This window comes from Pomacea canaliculata, linkage group LG6, assembly GCF_003073045.1.
Source record: "Pomacea canaliculata isolate SZHN2017 linkage group LG6, ASM307304v1, whole genome shotgun sequence".
Classification (NCBI taxonomy): Eukaryota; Metazoa; Mollusca; class Gastropoda; order Architaenioglossa; family Ampullariidae; genus Pomacea; species Pomacea canaliculata.
This window is the reverse complement of record NC_037595.1, coordinates 4,740,229-4,762,287: the sequence shown is the minus strand read 5'-3', so window position 1 is coordinate 4,762,287 and position 22,059 is coordinate 4,740,229. Positions and strand designations below refer to the sequence as shown.

At 41.1% G+C, this 22,059-nt stretch overlaps 1 protein-coding gene across 12 annotated transcripts in view; it reads right to left on the bottom strand.

The window, feature by feature from the left end:
* LOC112567332 (SH3 and multiple ankyrin repeat domains protein 3-like) overlaps positions 1–22,059 on the bottom strand; it is a 74,824-nt gene that overhangs the window by 28,385 nt on the left and 24,380 nt on the right. For 8 of the 12 annotated variants that reach the window (XM_025243984.1, XM_025243982.1, XM_025243986.1 and 5 more), the window contains 13 exons: positions 13,108–13,313; positions 12,513–12,584; positions 12,181–12,307; positions 11,870–11,941; positions 10,568–10,676; positions 10,236–10,393; positions 9,796–9,963; positions 9,103–9,219; positions 8,625–8,769; positions 7,288–7,569; positions 6,537–6,692; positions 4,800–4,901; positions 4,368–4,449 (listed from right to left, as the gene is read on the bottom strand). In XM_025243984.1, coding sequence (XP_025099769.1) covers positions 4,368–4,449; positions 4,800–4,901; positions 6,537–6,692; positions 7,288–7,569; positions 8,625–8,769; positions 9,103–9,219; positions 9,796–9,963; positions 10,236–10,393; positions 10,568–10,676; positions 11,870–11,941; positions 12,181–12,261 — 1,472 coding nt within the window. In that variant the 5' untranslated portion in view covers positions 12,262–12,307; positions 12,513–12,584; positions 13,108–13,313. Of the gene's footprint in view, positions 1–4,367; positions 4,450–4,799; positions 4,902–6,536; positions 6,693–7,287; positions 7,570–8,624; positions 8,770–9,102; positions 9,220–9,795; positions 9,964–10,235; positions 10,394–10,567; positions 10,677–11,869; positions 11,942–12,180; positions 12,308–12,512; positions 12,585–13,107; positions 13,314–21,135; positions 21,359–22,059 lie in introns of those variants that run through there. The other 4 variants (XM_025243981.1, XM_025243989.1, XM_025243990.1 and 1 more) reach the window with 4 other exon arrangements.

The window sequence follows — 22,059 nt, the reverse complement described above, 5'->3', positions numbered from 1 at the left end:
AGACATGTTTTAAACCAGGTTTAAACAACTCAAATGGCGGGTACGTGGGGGATATAAAAGGAGAGTCCCACTGTGTAACTGCCAGTGACTATACATTGTTGTTTTGACGACCGGCGTGAGTAGTGTGCGCTAGTCTGACGAACAAGCGAAATGCTCTGGTTGGGATGTAGAGGGAGAGAAGCTCGGAAAACAGGCAGGACAGGTGCCTTCAGAGAAATTAGAGCCGACAACGTGTTGTGAATGCGAACACAACTTGTTAGATGTGTGCTCGTCTCTCTGACATTGTACAAACACTTGTCACATGTCTGCGCGGCCTTAGTTACCACTTCACTACATTCACAACCCAAGTGTTCATAAATTCTAGTCATTTATTAACTTCAAAAAAATTGAAAGACCCTCAGCAGATTAGCTCGATTCGTGAAGATATTACTAAGGTTAGTGAACCAGATGAATTGATAACGGGTGGGTGGGTGTGAGTGAGATATTGTATATTGGAACTGATGGGATTGTGTTAATTTGTACAGTACCCCTTGGAGATAGAGAAGTAGTTAAAATGCATATGAAGGAACAAGAGTGTGTTTATCCTTTGTTTACATTTTTTCGGATGCTTTAATCTACTTGACTATATATGCAGGTATACATGAAAAGGGTGGAAGAAGGATGACAAAGAATTTGTTTTTGTGGGTTTTTTTTTTCAAATTAGCTGTCATAAACTGACTAGCGAGTATGTGAATGAGATGCTATTTATAAAGATAAGAATGTGTGTGAATATGTATGGATAGATTTTTAATACCGCAATACTACTTACAGGGTGACAGAATAAATAATCTTTTGACACTGTAGAAACTACCAGCTTGTTCGACTGTCTATGTGTCCCATGACACCCATACAACTAGCAGCACTTGTTCTACTGCACTACGGCTACAACATATGGAAAGGCGCAGTAATCATATTCAAGGCTCAGGCTTCCTCTCCCTCATCCTATTCAAGCTCCGTAAGTAAAAATAACTGAAGCATGAATAAGCCGCCCGGAGGATGACGACGCAAAGGAATGCGCGATCCTCAAGTCACCTGACGCCCTGCCCCGTGGGGAGGTGTGGGGTGGGGTAGCAGCACGCACCACCACAACGACGACGTGACAACCGTCTCCTGGAAACTGCCGTAACAACGACAGCAGTAACCGAGAGACTGCCACTACCTCCCTCCTCCCCGAGGGCGGATCACATCATCGGAATCAAGGCAACAGCAGTGGCAGTAAAAGCAATGCACCCCCCGCTGTCCACCAGTGTCTACCAGCCCCCCTCCTCCTTACCTCCCTTCAACACCGGCGGTCCATTCTCCCTCCCCACTCACAAGACGATCCTTCGCCTAAACTGTTCAGTGACAGGTAAGCCGTTTACCTGGCAAGATAGGCAGCGGCATCTGTGAGACTGCAGGCGGTGTGAGGTTTATGAGGAGAGGGGCTAAGAGGGAAGTGGGGGAAGGGCTGACGGGGAATAAAAGCGGGGGAGGGTGAGGGATTCTGCTTCGACCTAAAGGCCTAACAATTTTGCACAAATTAGTTCTTTAACCTGTCCCTAAACCTAAAAAAATTAAAAAAAGATATATTTAAATATTGTTCGAAAATAGCTGACAAGAAATAATACAACTGTGTAGACACATATAAATGCAACCTTCAAATAAAACGGAACTACAGTAATATCTAGATATATTAGGATAGTGTATATATATATATCGACACTGAAAAATCCACCTCGTAAACTTCGTTTGGAAATAACCTGACACCACTTCGTCGAGTCATCAGAATTTTAACACAAACGTGACTGCGGGCTGACGATACAAAGAAATGTTATTTGTTCTCGGTACTGCCATGCTGAAAGAGTGATCGAGAGACTATTGAAAAAAGAACGACTCAGACGTCTTTGAAAGTTTATTTTGAGTCACGGACCTTCTCGAGATATGTCCACGTCAGCATATAAAAATAAACTCTTTATATACCCGAGACAGGAACCACTCGGGCACCACAGCGGTTTGCTGAGATCAACACTCACGAAACCCTCTAACAGCCCAGGTAGACTTACATCAGAGACCACACACCTGTGACCACAAGAGGGCTGTTAGCGCCAGTAAGTCATAAAATGTTTACGGTGGCCGGTTGTCCTCACCGCTATCTCAGTGCATGTATGATTCATCGGGCGGGACTGGCTGCGACAGTACATCTAGTACACTGGCCTACTAACTCATCAGTCATCCAAGTATATAACAGCAATAAGAGGAACAATAAAATGCTTAGGTATTAAAAACAAATAAGGCAGAAGAGTTATTGAACCAACGTGAGTTGATTAGAACCTTTTCCGACCTTTCTGTAACGTATTCACATTCACAACCGTACTACGCCCAACGACTTTTTCTAGAGAAAATTATATTGGGCAGGTAGACAGACTTGGGGGGACCTGGGGTGTGTGATCCCACCTCCCACCGCCAGGTGGACTGTTTGCTGGCCTGTGTGCTATTCTCTCTCCCCTCCCCTCGTCCCGTTCAACCCGACTTCAACCATCGGAGCTGCTGCACATAGCACTCATATCTTCAGTCTGACCCGACCACTGACCCTTTAAGTTCAGACAAGGCGGCGGACGCGGAGGTTGTAAACTACAAATGAGAAGACAGGGAGGACGCAGGGGCAGGTGAAGGGCAAAGCTTACAGACGAGAGCTGGACGTTTTGAAGTGCGTGAATTACGGATGGGATGGGTGCTGGACTGTTTCCTGGGATAGGTGGCGCGTTGGGGTAACGGGTGGTGTAAATTAAGGGTGGGGAGGAGATGGGTTGTGTACTGCTTCTGTTCACCTGCTGTTTGGCTAGCGCAGCCGTAGGTTGGTGGTCGTGAGGAAAGGAGTGGACAGTATTTAGTGAGTTGTACTGATTTTGTGAAGCGCATTTACCTACAGGTACGAGCTGGATGCGCTGCACATGAAAAACTACAAACAGCCGACAGTTAACAGTTAAAAAAAAAAAAAAACTATGTGTGTGTCTGTTGTCTGTATGTCCTGTTAGCGTGAAAGAAGTAGATAAAAGATTTCGGGTACACTTTATTGTAGCTGATACTTGGCAACCCGCCAGCTTTTGTCTGCGTTCTACCACCGTTCCGCCCTCGCTCGCTGTATGTCTCTTTAGATATATATCACACACAGCGAGAGTGACACACGCACACACGTACAGAAGTCGATGTTTGCCATCCGCCCTGACTTTCGACAACAACTGTCCCCCATCCACCCCATGAACCGTATTTTAAAGCAGCAGGACATGGTGATATTTACTTTTTTGGGGGAAAGAGTCTAGCAAAGCTTTCAGCACAACAATTTGTTTTCAGCACTGAAACCCAAGTGATAACAGGAACTGTGTAATATTTACATCAAAGCTACAGATGCTTACCAGCGTTAGTCAGTGTGTTTCAGCGTATACATAGTAAAACAATATACCATTGTCAACAATGAAGGATGGTGCAGCTGTATGAAGCACACACCAGGTTAAAACACAGAGAGAATGAAAGAGGAATGTTTCACTTGTGACAGAACTTATCACTAACAGTTGTAACGACATCTGACGGGGTTCTTTAACGGGCTCATAACGCTGATGTAGCCGTTTCTGCCCTGTCATGGCCGCACATTGTAATCCAACTTCACGCCTACTGATCGAGGCCGTTGCAAGGTTGAACGACAAGATCAAAGGTACCGCGAAATATCAAAATCTGAGGCATCAATGCATGAAGATGCTTTGATTTAATGAACATCCGCACGAACATTCACACATACACCATACAGGCTGTTCTGAGGTAGCTGATGTCAAGCAGAGACATTTGGCTTCCTTTTGTTATCAGCAAATTTCAGAAAAGCTTCCAGCATTTTGCTCCATACCAGAACATGAATCAGCAGCAGAATTTTCTTTATTGACTTCAGGCAAACGTTATGCTATGGCTGTATGCAGAGTAACAGGCACTTAAAATCGTTTATTACTTCTGCAGTACAGCTGCTTAATATAGATGTTGTGAGTGCATATATGGGTGATGCCGTGGGTGTGCCTGTAAGGTTGCAAGATTTTGTGCTTTGCTATGATGTACCATTTGTCATATGTTATAACTAGCATTTGTTCTTTCTCATTTTCACGACTTTCGTAACTAAGCAAACTTCTCGAGTTATGTTTGCTATCCAGGATTAATAATGTTGATCAGTTGTTTGCCAATCTGACCTGAAATATCTCAAGGGAAGCAACCTTTGTTTCCAAAGTTAAGCTCATGACAGAGTAGCCCCCCTTGCGCCATACGCATTATGGTAGTAACTCTTCCTGAGTTCGTGCGGTGATAGGACTTACCTTTCTGTCTGTATCAAAGCTGCCAGAGTGTTGCGATGCATTGTCACCATGTCTCCATCCATCAAATCACCCAGGGACCCTGCTGAAATGAAATATTACACAAATGTTGGGCATTAAAGCCTGCACTTTTCTAGGTTTTGCAACATTTGCTAAATATTACTGTATGCTTCTATCCCCCGTCCAATTCAAGCTTCGTAAGAAAAAATAACGGAAGGATAAATAATCTGCCAGGAAGATGAAGACTTAAAGAAATGTGTTATCCTCAGTCATATAAATTTTTGTGTGTTCATTTTCTTTCTCTCTCACACACGTTTGCATGTGTATACACAGAATTGTTGCGTATCTAGGGTCTCAGAGATGAAGTCTGTGAGAATATGAGAAAGCAATTTTTTTTAACCCACACAATTCGTCAGGTGGACTATAAAATCTCACCTCTATGTAGTTGAATCTCTCCAATATGGCCTGGTGGAAAATAACCCTCACGTCCGTCCACAGTGCGACCTTCCAGCATGCCCTGGTCAGTCATGCCCAGCACTGATAACAACAAAAGGACTATGTCATTGCAAAGTGTGAATGCTTCAACATAATGGCTGTCAGCTGTGTTGCTTTATGAGAAATCCAACACAATTGCTAATTAAGACCTTTAATGTAGCTTAATTTATAGAATTCCATAAAAGTTTCGTTATCATGGTAAACGCATCAACATACAAGAAGCACTTGAATAAAAAAAGATTCAATGCAAATTCAATAAGCACATCACATCACCAAGCATATATTGTGCACTATGTAAATTTTTTCACTCATAATGTTAAGTTAACATCATCAGTACATCATTTTAAATATTCCCAGAGAGATATAGTGCTCTGTTAAACACACAAATTAGTTCAGTGTAATTTATTCTTCAGGTTTCTGGAGTTCACATGATACAACAATACACAGCATATGTATTGTGTGAGCGAGCTCTTCTGGTGGTTAAAATGGTAACGCACTGCTTGGTTCAGATGAAAATGGCAGCGCTGTTTCAAAGGTAGCACTGTACATTAGGGTAGTGCCACAAGAAGAAAACATGCTTTCATGCAAAAATGAAAGAAAGTCTTAAATGAACAGATACAGTTTTCTGTTGTAGTTTACACTCCGGATATATAACATGCATTTAGAGATTAAGTGTCCTTTCATCCTTATTTAGCAGGGTAAAGAAAACTTAAAATGGAGGTCAGAAGAACTATACCCATGATGCCCACAAATTTATTATTTTTTAATGAATGCAGGATTAAAAAATTATTTAATTATTTACTCATTGTCATTTGTAATTTAAGGTAAAACAAAAATACATGAAAGTTGTTTAGTCATGTGAATGGTACATTAAATATATATATACAATTTATGGTACTTTTATACTTGTTAGTATAATTAGCAAGTATTTTTCTTCCAAACTCTTAAACAGCATTCACCATAATATGTAAACTGATATAAAAATCATGCACTTTAAACATGCTGTCAAATTTCATAGGGAAATTAAGTAAACAATAAGAACACACATTTTATACTATAAAGAAAGAAAATTTTGCTTGTGAAGTATAAAGTATAAAGAATAAAGATTGAAGAATTCGGTCAGCCTAAGTGGTAATTACACTTATGAGAATCAAAGTAATCTGTTTGATTTTGGTTGCATCAACACATTTTGGGGTCTAGGATTTTGTGGAAATGTCCCCAACATTATAGAAAGATTGTTTAACTTCATCACAGATGTTCTTTCCCCTAGATTTACTTTTTCTTTCATCATTTCCCCAATGTCTAAGACACAGGTTTTATCATTTTGAGAAATTTAGATTAGTATGTGTTGAAGAAAAAATATATTTCTACTACTGTATGTTGTAGGATACTGTGATAGGTTTGCCAACCCTCCCAAACAACCTCAACCAGGTCCTTTTAGTAAAGCATCAAGAATCTAACCAAAAAAAGTTTGACACAAAATATCCTTTTCTATGAGATTACATTTTGCATCTTATGAGGATTTGTGTCATAAATGTAGATTTTGTTTTACATGTGTTCTTTTGTTTACATGAAAAAATTTATGAACCATCATGCAGAAAAATATCAGCAGGATTATGTGGGGAAAAAAATGTTAAAACGTGAGGGCTGTGCAGCCAAAAACTGTTTTCAATAAACCTTTGACAAGCTCTCCTTTCCTGAGGGCAAGGGCTGATGAGTCTTCAGGCACAAAGGGTTTGACACATAAAAAGCTTCTTTCTCTAAACAGAGGTCGCCTCTGTTGTCTCTGTACACATGACTTTTCTTTCCCTTGAACTGGTGTCCCTTTAAATCCTGTGCAATAATTGTGCAAAGTCACACTCACCTTGTATGTCATTTCTGACAAAGTTGTGAAAGATATCAAGACATTAACCACCATAACAGTCAAATAATAATAATACATAATATTCTCTATCAACCAGGTTGTTTTTTGCAGATAAACAAAGCATCACGGCTACCTCTAACAATAAAAGCAAAGCAGTGAGAAAAGGATCAAATTTAAAAAAAAATAACTGCATGCTATGAAAACTCACGCAAAGATGTAAAAGATGCCAAAACTTCAAAACACCATGTCCACTTTCATCTTCTCTAAGTTACAAAATTACTTTAATGACCAAGTAAGCAACAACCCCCATTCAAATAATTTATTCTGAAACATAAACAGAAAATACTTTTGTAGCTGGAAAACTAGCAGAGTCTCAAGGTGCTAAATAGTTGCCACAAGATGTAATAATAATGGTATTTGTACTGAGCAGCACCACAACCAAGATAGATTACACTCGCACATATATCTACAATATATTCATTGATAGCTACACTCCTATCATCTCACACTGTGGCACACTCTCTTACACACACACACACACTAAACTAATTTACTGAAACTTACGTGGACCAGAACTGGCACTAGAGATGCTGAGCGAGCATGGGGAATCCGAGCTGTAACCGTGGGAGGAAATGTTAGAGGCATAGGATGGGTAGGAGGCTGTATCATAGAAATCTCCCAGCGTGGTCAGGTTTTGGTGAGATGTGGCTGCCAGAAGCATTTGCTCCTCCAGCACGCTGGCATGAAGACGGGGATCACTGCGACTCCGCATCAAGGATCGCATGCTGGAAGACATGGAGCCAATCTTTCTTCTGTTGCTGTATTTTGGCATCTCCCGTATAGGCACTGTTGGTCATAGCACCAATAAAAAGTACATACCGGATGAGAGATTAATGATGAGAGCAAAATAATTACTATGACCATTCTGTGAGTCTTGCAAAATCTTAAGAAAAACAAATTAAACATGTTTGGCATGATTCATGCTGCATTTATCTTGCAACAGTCGGGAGTAGATCTTACAGCCTGATAGGCTAAGACTGGTAAATTTACTGAAATCATCATAATTTAAACAATAATTATGCATTGATACAGTTCAAATACAAAAGTATATTTATGTATGTGTATAATAATAGGATTTATATAAAGTGTGCCCTTTCTCACTTGAAGGTAAGCTTGATGCACTTCATAAGAGACAGAGGGCAGTAGGGAATGAGGCCAGATGGTAGAGACAGACGTCCAAAGCATATAGAGTGTACTTCACTCACACATATATACACACACATGCAAAGTTCACAATACACATACATGCACTGTCAACAATACATACACTCACATGCACAGTCAACAATATATGCACATACATTCACAGTCAATAATACACAGTTCACAATACCTACACCCACATGAACAGTTAACAATAACACACACACAGAGTTAACAATGCCAGAAAATGAAGGGATGCAAAGATAGGAGTAAGAGGGGGAAGGACAGTCAGCTGGTTTTTCTGAAAAAGATAAGTTTTAAGTCCAGACTAGTAAGAATGTCTTGAACCTACAATGTGATGAGAGAGGTAGGGCATTTTAAATACTCAAAAGTCTCAAAAACAGCTGACAAATTGAGCACATGAAATGTGGCCACTATCACAAATGCTTAAGTCATTTGCAACCTGCACCAGAGGAGTCTGGGTCATGGTGTTGACATTAGGCAGACTGACACGTTCAAGTAATGCACAGATACAAAAAAGCATGTAATGAACACATGCAAGTCATGCAATGAGCACACAAGAGGTGCAATAGGATTACATATTTTAGACTTACAATAGTTATGTCACAGAGGGGCAGTAATCCAGAACAACAGGCACGGACCAAAAAGAAAAAGTCCCCAAAAATCAGTGTACTCACCAACATCCTCATCCTTGTGGTTCTTGATGAGATCAGCAAGGTCCATATTGTTGCTGATGACAGCCACCTGGTAAGCTGTCTGATTGCTGTAGTTCAGGATGCTACGGTCAGCCCCACGAAATAACATCACACGTGCACATCCCTCCTGAGATAGGGTGGTAATCATCACATGGGTTTAATGGCCTTAGTTATCTAAGGCTAAAATGATGTTAAGACTATAGGAGATAACACAATAAATTAAGTAAATCTTGGACACCCAGAAACAATGGCATTTCAAGAGTGTACAGACAATAGAAATAGTTCAAAAACTAAGTAACTGTAGTACAGTTCACTGCACTTTAGTAAAGTGCAGCTTCTTGAATAATTACAGATGATTGATATATAGCAAAAGTATGCCAGCCTTGGTGTTAGAGAAAGTGAAGCGCAGATGTGACAAAGTTTACTTCATTATGTGCAGCACAGCTATGCCAGCATTTACCTGATTATATGCAGCACAGACATGCAGGGGAGTATTTCCAGTGGCATTCTGCACATCCAGTTCAGCACCATAAAACAGCAGATGTTCTAAGTGCTGCACACGGCCATAACGACAAGCCTGCAAAGATACTCTATGAAGTAATAAACAGATTCCTTGGAGGGAGATATAAGGACTATACAATAGGAGATGACCAGCTTTTCTATGTCTCTCTTTCACTATGATAATGGCAACGCTTATGATCGAGTGTGTTTCAAAGATACCCACAGCTGATTTATCACATATCCATTTCTTTACCTAAATATCTGTAATAGGCTTTTGTTAGTATATACACACAGTATATGTATCCACAAGTAATTTATCATCATCTTATTTTTCAGGCAAGATTCTATGACGAGGAGAAAGATATACACTTTTTGTAAGCTGATCTGAAAGTCCCACCATAACCTTGTGCACAAAAATTTCTCAAACCTCTGACATAGACCAGATGTAAAAATCATCATTTGAATCTAGTGATTCATAAAAAGGATTTAACATCTGTGTGGGTGGCAGCCAATAGGTTATGAATAAAATAAGAATTTTGTTCAAAATCCTTCCCCTCACTATCATCAATTATTAAAATAAATCTTAATGAATATGGTGACTCTTCATTTCTTTGCATTTGTAAAGGTTAAATGCACACTCAAAGCTTCCTACCTGGTGAATTTCACACCAACCCTGGTCGTCATGGGTACCTACATATGCCCGCTCATGTAACAGCATCTCAGTACACAGCTGACTGGTGTCATTGGAAACACTGTAGTAGAGTGGGGTCAGACCCCGAGCATCTTTGTAATCTGGTGATGCTCCTAAATCCAGCAGTGTCTGCAACCCAGATAAATTGTAATTATAGTATTTTTTTTTCCCTTCAAGTTTCAAAGTTACGCAAAATCTCTGATGCTCTAGCTGTGCTCAAAAACTGTGATCTTGACAATATCTACTGAGGGGCATCATGAGAATACTGGTTTAAAATAAATAAAGAACAGAAACAGTACTATAAGTATCTCATACTTACCAACATTGTAAGTAAACTAAATAACTTAAACACACATGTGCACATACACACACACAAATACACTAATACTTTTAATGCATACTTTAATAGCCTCAGCATTTCCAACTATAGCTGCCCGATGCATAGCTGTCAATCCAGAGCGGTTACGGAAGTCAATATGGGCGCCTCCACTAATGAGAGTGAGAATCACCTCCCGACATTTGTCTCGACCTAAGGTTACTGCCACTGTTAATGGTGTTTCTGTAACAAACATAGTCTATTGATGTCTTCTTGTTCTTATACACAGATAATACAGCTAGAAAACTTACTCATATAATACAAACATGTTAATATTTATGCACAAAGATAACAAAATCGGAGAGAAGTAGAGGAAACCTGTTTAAGATGTTTTTCATTTATGATTACACAACTTACCTCCATTATCCTGATCATGGAAGTTTGGATCAAGACCCTTATTGGTGATTTTGTTGATCTTCTCCACATTGCCAGCCCGCACATATTCCAGAAAATGCTTGAGATTTGACTGCAAAACAGAAAACTCTTGATATAACTAGAAAGCTACTTCTAAAGGAAAGTGTTTCAAATGGTCAAACATCCTTCACTTATATGGACACACTTCTGGGAAAATGCTATGGATCAAAGATTTATAGCATTATCAAGCATATTAAGCTTGCTCAACCTTGGGAAACAAACAGCTCAAAGAAAGGTTCCAGCACAGCCCTCCACAATGTGAGACCATCTGCTCCATACCTGTCCTACTACCTTGAGGCAACAGGCCTGGGTACATATGAGGTCTTGAATGTGAGTCTTAAGCAGCCATTCTCAAGTTTTATCTTCACTACGCCTGGTCTGAATAGTTGACTTGCCATAAAACTGACAACTCAAGACCTAAGACTTCTTTAAAAGGCCTTGCAAGCATGCAGCCAATGACAATTTTTGGAAGTTGGGCTTGGGCTTAAAATCAAGTTCAACTCCAAACACCATGTCAGAAGAATTAAGCAACTAACAGTCTTGACCTTCAGCTTCATTCATTAACTTTTTACTTATAGCTTTGAGAAAATCAAAGGCTACTGTCAAGGAATCTAGAGAAATAACAATTAAACCTAAAAATTGAAGAAAACAGCACCTTACCATATTTCTTGCTCAATGTTGATCTTTTAAAACCTTCAATTGCATGTAAACTAATGAACATTTCACAACCTATGCCAAAAAGGCTTTTTTTTTTTTTTAACCCTCTCAAGAACAGCCAAGTTATTTTTAACTTGGACCAAGGTCAAGAAACCTTTAGACCCTAAAGACTTCGGAGAATGTAGGACATAATCCAAAATACATAGCAAGTTTGAAAGCCCTGCAGCTAGTAAACATCCAGAGAAAGAAATACAAAGCCAAACGTTGCCACAAGCAGAAATACAGAACAGAAGACCAGAAATATTTGTCTAAGGATTGAAAGATCATTAAAAAATAACCTGCAAGGACAAGCAGACAAGCTATTAAACTATCTTTACAAAGTAAGACATAACATGAAATTTGGTGATGCTAATAGGTAGTTCTGTATACACTTTTCCCCTTGAGCTGGGTTTTGTCTCATTGGGGAAGGAAACTGCATAAAACCTATTAAATAGCTCTGCAACCGAGCATTGCTAGCCAGTGGTACAAAATCCATTGCAATTCCAAAGGTTTTAAACAAATATTGTCAAGACAGCTTCTCGCACTGACCTTGGAATGCAGCTGCTTCAATTTGCGAGGGTTTAGCTGCATCATCTTGTAGACACGCTTCTTGTACTTGAACTAAAAATAAGAATAATAATTATTGATATTGCAATAATAACAATAATCCCCATAACCATCCTCACAAAGGTTAAATACTAAGGCATTCTGAATATTAAGAAACTTGAATGGACCAGAAGACAGGTAAGTGAATCAGATCCAGGTTTACATTTCTATATGCTCAAAACACATACACAAACACACATGTCAATTTAAACAAGCAGTTCAATGCAGCCATTGAATGCAACAGCTATGCTCACCTCCAAGAAATCCAATGGGGCCCTGTAGGGGGTACTCCTTGAGAAATCGTTCCTCCTCCAGAAATTTGCCTGCCCTTCCATTTATAGGTGGCATATACAGACCATAATTTAATGCATCTCTTAGGTCCTGTGTAAATCAAAACAATAATAATATTAATTATAATAACTATAAATATTTAAATAATAAAAGCATTTAGACAAATCTGTTACACAAAAATGATTGGCTGCCGCAAGATCAGCTAAATTACTACAAAAGCAAGAAAAAACTTACAGTATCTGTCATTTATTTTGGTCAAGTGTGAAACAGAGAATATAACATTGGCATTATTCACCTTTGCAAAGGCTGCAAGAACTCTCTGTTTGGCCTGCCATACTGTATCCTCGAGTTGGAACTGCAGGCATTTCTAGTCAAATCAAAATCACAATTACATTAGAGAGAACTATATATGAGAGAGAATACTTAATTTGTCCCTTAAAACAAACCTTACAAATGTACCAGGAAGTATCCTCTTTTAACTCAATATTTTTATAAACTATGCATTGATGGCAACAGTAGCGACACACATAAACTTTCATGGTGATGAAGCACTACACATTCTTGTAAGGAGAGCACGTACAGTCTGCACCCAAACACCATACATTCCTGCAGAACATCACACAGCACACCCCACACAGCTGTAAAACATTATACACCATAAATACCTGAACATTATATACCATACATACCTGCACACATCACAGTACATGCCACATATACCTGTATAAATCATAGTGCATACTAGACATCTCTGCACACATAATACATACTACACATACATGTACACATCACAGTACATACTACATATCCCTGTAAAACATCAGAGTACCACACAGAGAGTAGAAATGATTATGATCATATTGACAGTGTTGACCATATAAGCACTATACCTGGTTCTTTAATTCTGGAACTGCAATGCGTATGAAAACAGTGCCAGTAGTGTTGTCTGGCAAAGAAGTGTTATCGTCTTGATGAATGTCTCTCATTGTCACAATCTGCTGTGTCCACGGCAGTGAAGCGTGATAAGGATGCTAATCATGTTCATCAGCTGCTGTCCTTTGTGAAGGCTGTCTACTCTCTACCAAGTAACATCAACCTGCACAATCAACCATAACACAACTGACTGTGAGATGCGCTTTCACCATGGTATAAGAGGAAGACAACCTAATCAGTGAGCCCTAATCACTATATAAAAACATATGCATAGATATTTCAAGCTGATAGATGAGGCATAAGCCCATGTAGCAGAGATGCACACAGAGTAAAGTAACTAACAGATGAATTGAATAATTGATCTTTTCATTGAAGCAAAATCAGAAAATGGCAGGAAGATAGGATAAAGAAATATGTTAGCAACAGTGCACTTTAAGCGAGCATATCTAAATTATGGCAAATGCAATCTCTTCTAAAACCATGGTATTACACCATCATTTCATATTTCTTTCATGACATTCACTGATCTTTTGGTTCTTTGCAATAAATGCATTCATGGTTTCCTCCCAATGAAAGTAAATTTATAGGTCAAAGAAACAATGTTAATGGATCAAAGGAACAATGCTGATAAATCAAAAGGATAATTAATGCTGATAACCCTTATAGCTATCTTCATTTTCTCCTTTTTTGCTTACATTTCACTGAGGCCTTTTCTTTTGAAAACAGGTGACACACCTAAAAGCGCTCCTTCTCTTACAATCACACACACACAACCACATATGTACACATTATTTTCCTCTGATTTTATTCCCATCTAGGCTTTTACAACAACTTGTGTCTTTATTGTTTATCTAGGAACAGGTAATTCACGTTCTCTCTCACACACACACACGAACTCTCATTCTTTCTACCCCTCACATACTCTTTCATTTCCCCTATTTTTCTCTCAAACACACCCTTTCTTTCACCGTTTCTCTCTATTATTTGCTCTCTCTTGCATATGCATTATTTCTCTGTCAAACACACTCTGTTTCTCTCAAACACACTCTATTTCTCTCAAACACACTCTACTTCTCTCACACACTCTGTTTCTCTCTTACTTTCTGTTTTCCTTTCTCTCTCACATACACGATCGATGCAATCGCTTGCACTCGTGCATTCTATATTTATCTTTTACATATACACAAATGAATGTATGCACACATACACAGATGTATGCATGCACACACACAAACACACATAAAGACACATGTTCAGAACTGACAGCATTTCTTGAGGTTTGGGGGCGATCCTAATTAAAGCCCTGATCTTAAACTCTCTGGGGTACAGTTGACTAGAAACTCAAGGACACACAAAACACCAGAAGAAATCGCAGGCACAGTTAATTACAAATAGAACCAGAAGGACTCTCCCCCTCTCATCCGACTCCAAGCACGTATCATGTCATAACACCCCGTTTTACCTGTACCGTGACACCTGAGGTCCCGTTTCCCTCAGGCCGTTCAAGGACAGAAAACAGACTGCAGGAAACATATGTCCACACAGGTAAACAAATAAAGTTCAATATGCTTTACCAACCATCACAGGTTGGCTCAAAGCGATGTACCAGAAAAAAAAACAACAACTAAAAACACAGACATAAGAACAACTGGTCTCAGAAACAAAGAATATCGCGCGCCTCCCAGTGCAGTCACTCAGGTGAATGCTCTCAGCATAGAGGCGGCCTGCTGTCCTGCCACCTTCGAGAAAAGCCCAGCTTCTGCTACTGTACTCATCGCTTATTAGAGCACTGGCAACATGAAGTAGCAAAGGAGTATAAAACACACCAAGTATTTCTGTGTAACACACACACGTTCATGTAATGATTTTGAAAGGGAGATGGATGATCAAAGGGCCAGAGCCTTATCTTTGCCGTTGTTGGTTAGTCTGGTTCATTTTATAAGAAAATAGCTCCACCAAGCGGTGGATCATATGTTGCATCACCAGTGTATAGACTGTGAGAAAAATACAGCGCTCACGTACGTATGTATTATTTTCGTGAAAGGTTAACCGTCCATATCTGGAAGCTAGCTGTCACGAAATAGTAATAACTATGCAGGAGCATTTTCTTAAACACAGCATCCTGAAAAAACTTGGCAACCATAACGAAATCCTGAAATAAGTTGCACGATTATACGATGACAAAAAACAACAACGCATGACCAATAGAAATACCAGGATCATGTGCTGAAGAAACAAAATAAATGTGAGCGTTGCGAGGGGGATGGGAGGTAAATACTGACCCTACCTTGACAGGACATAGAAGCCTCGGTTCCAGCAACTGAGTGACAAGTGTTTCAGGCCTTGATCCTGGTTTAACTCTCGTCAACTTCACCTTAAGCATTGCTGTCCTCATTAAGCTCTCACCTCCCGCTTTTCAAAGTGAACTTTAAAGAGGCCTCTCATTTGTAAAGGTGGCAGGCGGAGTGCAGCAGACCCAGCAGATCGCCATTGACCACAGAAGGCCCCAAAGGGGTCAGAGATTAAACTTTGCACAGGTTGATACGGGGCTCTATATAATGTGTGCATCTAGCTCCGTTCTCTGGGCTGAGCAAGCTGTGGTTTTAGGGTGACAAGTGTCAGTCGTGAATGTCAGCTCCATCAACCCTCTCTCCCTCAGAGACAGAGAGAAAGTTTGGTGTGCCACAAACACTTTGTCTTCCTTCCTCCTTCAATGAGACATTTTTCACAGGATGACAGTAGAATTACCATTTGTTTTATGTTTATAGGTTTTATGTTCTCTGAGACGGACAGGTCACCTCCGAAGGACAGTTCATAAACGGTAAACGATGTGCCAGCTATGGCAGTCAGGAAAAATACTTATACTGTACTCTCAAAGAAGTAAATGATAGAAGACAAACGCCTGCTCAAAAGAATTTTAAAATTTTTATTTGCTGACCATTCTTTTAAGCTATACTTCTTTTATTCTGTGATATCCATTGTTAGAAATCGTTTCTGAACTGGAGATGATGAGTACACCAGTAATGTTTGAAGAGCGACAAAACCCATTTGTGTAGCATTGTCCACGATATCCAACTTAATAAAGAACAGCATGCATCCTAAACCTCTCATAATTCTCTATGAAGGGTTGGTACTTACATGTCTAGGAGTGCAATTTGTGTCTAATTATAGATACTGTATTTCCCCCAAATATGAATACTACCTCCCATGTTCAAAATACATGTCAAAATTCCGAGACAATGGCGCGCATGCACGCGCAGCAGAACACATTGCCGGGGAAGTAAGTGGGTGTAGGAGAATCGATCTTTCGTTTGACAGCTGTTGAGATATCTCGGTCTGACAAGCACTCAAGTCATGCATGACAGACCCTGGTAATATACCTGCCAGGTTTTACACGTGGATCATTAATTGTCGAAGGGAAAAATATAAGTTTCAATTTGTATCCCGATTTTTTTTTCTTTCTCCCTTCTTTTAATTTTTTCCTTTCATCTCTCTGCCTCCCTTCCTCTTTTAAGGAAGTGTCGTGTGACTAAGATCAAACTAATCGAGCGAGGCGTTTACCCCCCACCACGCAAGGAAACAATTATGGGCTGTAGAGAAAAGATTTATTACAGAATTTGTCTGACAAGAATAATGCATTGCGTGCTGCATTAATATAGCATGTGCTAATCAACCAGAGAACTACAGTTTGTACACGACAATACACGGATGACACTTTGTTCCTCCCAGCTGGAGGTGCTAGAGGAAGCGAAGAAAAACAAACAATAAAAATGTGTTCATGTGCGCTGGCACAATTATGCCGATTTACGATCTACATGTTAACAGATATGGGGCCCTTCCTTACCTATTCTTCTAACCAGCCCCTACTTCCCACACGCAAACTGAAAACAATTGTGGCCGAGCGAGATCGAGTGTCGATGATCAATATACAATTAGCTGTGCCTAAAGGCTTTTCTTAACCAGACATTTTTTTCTTGTATATTTGGAATATTTTGTGGTTATGGGGTGATGCTGTTATATAAAAACCTTCCGTCATATGAAAGCAATGTCAAACATTGCCATAATTATATTGGATAATATGTGTCCAGTTGAGAGAATTCTTTACACAAAATCTGGACATAGCTGCGCTGCTCGCCCTTACCAACGGAGTTTCTATGATGTCTGTCAGAGGGAGGGAGTTAGTCCTGACCCATGAAGCTAACCTGCAATCACAACACTGGAGTATATATACATATCTCGCTACCAAAAGAAAGGGATACAGCTCATGTACACCACCATGGTCTGCTGTTTGACAACGTCCACAAGGTGGTTGCGACCATCGAGCTCTACGGCAGCTAAGAAAGAAAGCTATCTGGTCAGAGCACCTACAGTCTTGCTGTATACTGCATCAGTCACATTCCGAGAGGAGGTTGTGCAAGCTTCCCATACACACAAGCGCACAGATACCTGTGACTCTCATACATCACCTTCCTAAGCGCCGTTTTTACCTGGCAAACTGCCAAAGCGTCAAACTTGCAAAGTGTCCAACAGTCCGATCGTACTTACAAGTTTGAGCTGAGATCAGCAGGCTCACCTAAATTCCAATGTCTCCCCCAACACACAGGTTTCTTGTCATCGTCACATAAAACTTTGCCAAGCTGGCTCCCCAACGTTCAGACCGTCAGAATATTATCGAGCGAAGTAACTCGAAAAACTATTGTCCACAAAAAAACACGCGTTTGTCACAATCTTTAAAATACCTGTAGCACCTTCATCAAATATATACAGTAGGTGTGACCGGCACATACGATGAACAAAACATAACATGGAATTTTGAACTGTGGAGGTGTAATGGTTGTAAAGGGACGAGCAGAACATTAGACATAGTTCTGAACTGCAGAGGTGTGACCGCCCATACATGACTCACAAAACATTAGAATGTGAATGCGTGACATCTCCCAGTGCAAATGCAGTAAACCTCCGTGTAAACATCACGTGATTCAGAGATGGGGAGGCATGGTGGAGGAGTAGCACATGCACTTTGTCACCATCCGTGTCCTGCTCATACCCACATAACCGCATTTCTGCCCTCCCCCAGCATCCGTGAAGCGTGGGCCGACTGCTCAATTCTCCATCATCGGGTACGGAGGACAGGAGATGGGACCCGCCATTTTTCTGTATCTGGCTTTGTTCTTTCCTTGGCCGGCGCCCTCCAGGGAGAGGCCAATAAAGAGATGAAGAAGAAGCTAGCGGAGAGGTCGATGATGGACTTAACACTGAAGTAGCTATAAGATCCAGCGAATGTGGCGCTTCTTCACAAACCATCAGCAGATAAGATCCTTTTTAAAATGCTTAACCATACTTTGAGAACACAGTTCCAACTAGTTCTCTCCTTACCATCCGTCCAACACAAATGTTGGGGGAGAGACAAGAGTGGCGAGATAAAGAAGGGATATGATTCATAACGAACAGTAACTTTCAAGGAATTCCCTTCTGCCCCTAAGCTTGGCGAGGAATGGGGATGGTGAGATAACAGGTTAAGTTTACATTTCCGAAAACTATGTTGATGATGATAACTGAAGATGATAGTGATGTTGAATGTACTAGTGTTAATAAAAATGGATTAGTATTACACCTGACAACGACGATAACGGACGCGATAATGGTTCACCTCAGACAAACGAAATCATGAATCTCTCAACTAATTAAAAAAAAGTCGGTCAAGCAAATGACTGAGAATGACGTGACCCTCGCCAGCCGTCTGACGCTCCAGACTGCACCTTCCCTCACGTCATTACGCCGTGCAACAGGTGTCTGCGACAGGACTCATCCCGGGCTCTCTAACGCGCAAATGATGCTGCTTGCCACACACTGCAGGTGACTGCACGCACCTGCCGGCAGGGCTAACATCTTTCAAACTTGACCGGCGCGGCCAGTTGCGAAGAAACGATGTTGTCGTTCACATCTATGTACAGCGAGGACGCAGAACAGGATAAAGTCGTGTGGAACACGTTGCAGGACGAATGGTGGTGCTTATAATGTCAAGACTTTTTTTCTTTCTTGCGGTAGGGGAAAATGTGAAGAGTGTATAAGGGGAAAACAGGAATCATTAAATTCTCGGCTTTTCTCTCGAAATATCTCGAAATATCCCGCCCTGAAGTCCCAGATCGTTTAAAGTCCTATCCCGTAATTGCATCATCACGCATCCTTTATAGAATGGAGGGGGCGGGGACACACCAAAGAACAGCCTGAGAGGCTCGTGACAGCGACAGACGAGCAGAACGAGAACCGCAGCATCCATCAATTGGATTATCGACTCGTGCATCGTCTATATTCGTGCGGCACCACTGGCACGTGCAGCCTGGAAACCTGCAATAAACTACTGACGTCATTTCACGCAACACGTAATACGTAAGCGGATTAGGTGTCAGTCTCACGTGCAACCCACGCGTCAGGCGCGGCGCGAGCGAAGTCCACGCGGCTTCTACAGGAACATTCGACGGTCAGATGGTCTCTGACGATGCTCATGATGAGTATTAATTCTGAAAACGCGCAAGCGTGTGCGTGCGTGTGTGTGTATTACATATACGTGTACGTGAGTTCATATGTGTGCGTATGGGTTCCTGCATGCATGTCTTCCTACAGGCGTGTTTATATTTATGGAAGCACGTGTGTAAACATCTGTATATGCATATATGCAGGCTGTAGGTTTTGCATGTTATGTGCGTGCTCACGTGCATGTAACTAAATCGCTACCAGAATGCACCATGTGGGGGTCCCCAGGTAAAAGCTTCTGTCAGGTATCGTGTCACGCTTCTTTTCTCACGCCGCTAGAAGCTCAGGTGGCTCGAGTGCGTGCTTTGGTCCTCGTGTCACCAACCTGACCTGTACACTCAACAGCATAACCCTGCTCCCTCGCAGGAAGTTTTAACCAACAGTTTCCGCACCGCCGAGACATGAAAGGTTAAACTTGTGGACCGTATCATGTCCCTTCGTGACCAGCAAACAGACTGCCGTAGCGATTTCTTTCGATTTCGATTTCGTTGCATGTCTACGGTGTGATCAGGCAAATACATTTTTCCGAAAAAAAATGCGCATCAAGACATGACAGAAAATCGTAACAATGACCCAGCTCGGGTAACGGGCGCCCTTTTCTAACGCTTTCCTCTTATTTAAAGTAGGATAAAGGCAAAGGGGTCACAAAGGTCGTATAATTTCTTAATGGTTAAGTGTCTGGACTGAACACCATAGGATGAGAATTTGATGTTTGTACAGAGCCCAGCACTTTTGGAAAACTACACCCTCACTGAAAACGAACTGTTGATTATGTGTATATACTGGGCAATTCTCTTCTTTGACCGTCATGTGAAAATTAATCAAATATCGTTGCATATTCCACAGTATGTGTCTAAAGGCAGTTCTTAACGAGACAAATGTGGACGAAGGTTTGATCACCTTTGGGGAAGCTTTTTTTTACCAACACATAACCGTCATGTTAAAGCTTAGCCAAAGTTGCTCATCCGCTTGTACCTACTTGTCCGGTCTAATAAGGGCCTTAAGAACTCATTTGCCGAACAGTTCAACGTCCGCATATAGCAAGCATCGTTAATATAACATCAGATAAACAATCTGAAAGCACGTGCATCTATATGTGCGTGTGTGTCAGACCCGTGTGTGAGAGAGAGTGTGCGTGTGTGGGTGGGTGAGTTAGAAAGAATACATTGCCGCCAATTTTAACAAGACCACATACAATAAGCTTCAGATTATCTGTCAGCTGACTGTTTTAGACAAACTCTGTCATTCTCTCTCTCTCACACAGACGCACAAACTAGCAGAGGTGCAGTTCTAATCCTACTGCAACCCTGGCATTATGTCACACTCGCATGCAGAAGTATGCCTTGAAAGTGCCTAAAGGTCACAGGCCACTCCGGGGAATGCCTGAACTTTGGTCCGCTGACATAAAAAACGAAACATTTCTAAAAGCATGCAAACAACAAAAGCCTCACCAAGATGAAAGAAGATGTGAAGGAAGGGAGAAAACACCCGGTGCGCACAAGAAAATGTCTTCACCCCGAGGTCCCTTGTGAACGGCACAATACTACAGACAACCTGTAGGGGCGGCTTGACTTTCCGAGGAAAAAGCTGAGAAGATGGCAGGCGTTCGGCCTACAGGACGGCCCTGTGCACAAGCAGCCCTTGAAGCAAGGTTATCAACAGTAATTAGACATCACAGAATCCCTGGACTGTCGGGCGAGACAAGCCAGTGTCATCCGCAGTCAGAACTGAGGACGCACGTCCCTACTAGGGTTCATGCTGATAGTCGGACGTGTACTCCTTGATAAACTTTCACACACACACTGTGCACACACTCACTATCTCTGTGTGTGTCTCTCTCTCTAAAGTATTAGACCAGATACAGGTCCCTAAGACAGCGTGTTCTCTTTGTACTTGTATTTTCAAATCAAATCAAAATCAAAACAGACTTTATTGTCTGCCCAGGAGGACAGAAATTTGTCTTTGCTCACATACCCATACAGACATTTAACACACAGTTAGGAGTAAAAGTGAGGAGTAAAATAGTGTTGATTGCACCAGTCCATCAAAGCAGTGTATGTTTATCCTAACAACAAACCTTGGGTGACCAAGGCCTAAAAGCACTGCTGAACAAAAAGAAACATTTGTTCATCACGGCAGAAGCCCACGACAGAAGATTAGTACATAGAGAGGACCATGATGCTATCCGTTGGTGGCAGAGGCTCTACGAGCATACTAGTCAGTCTGCTTTCAGTAGTTTGCCGGTGGACCAACGAGTGTCGACGAGATTGAAACAGAGGTCGAGTTAGCTCTCGCCATAAACCCGATGTGTCAGAATGCGGCTCGTGGTTACATCTTGAGCTCGCTGGAGGGACCTGCCAGACGTCGAGTGTTGA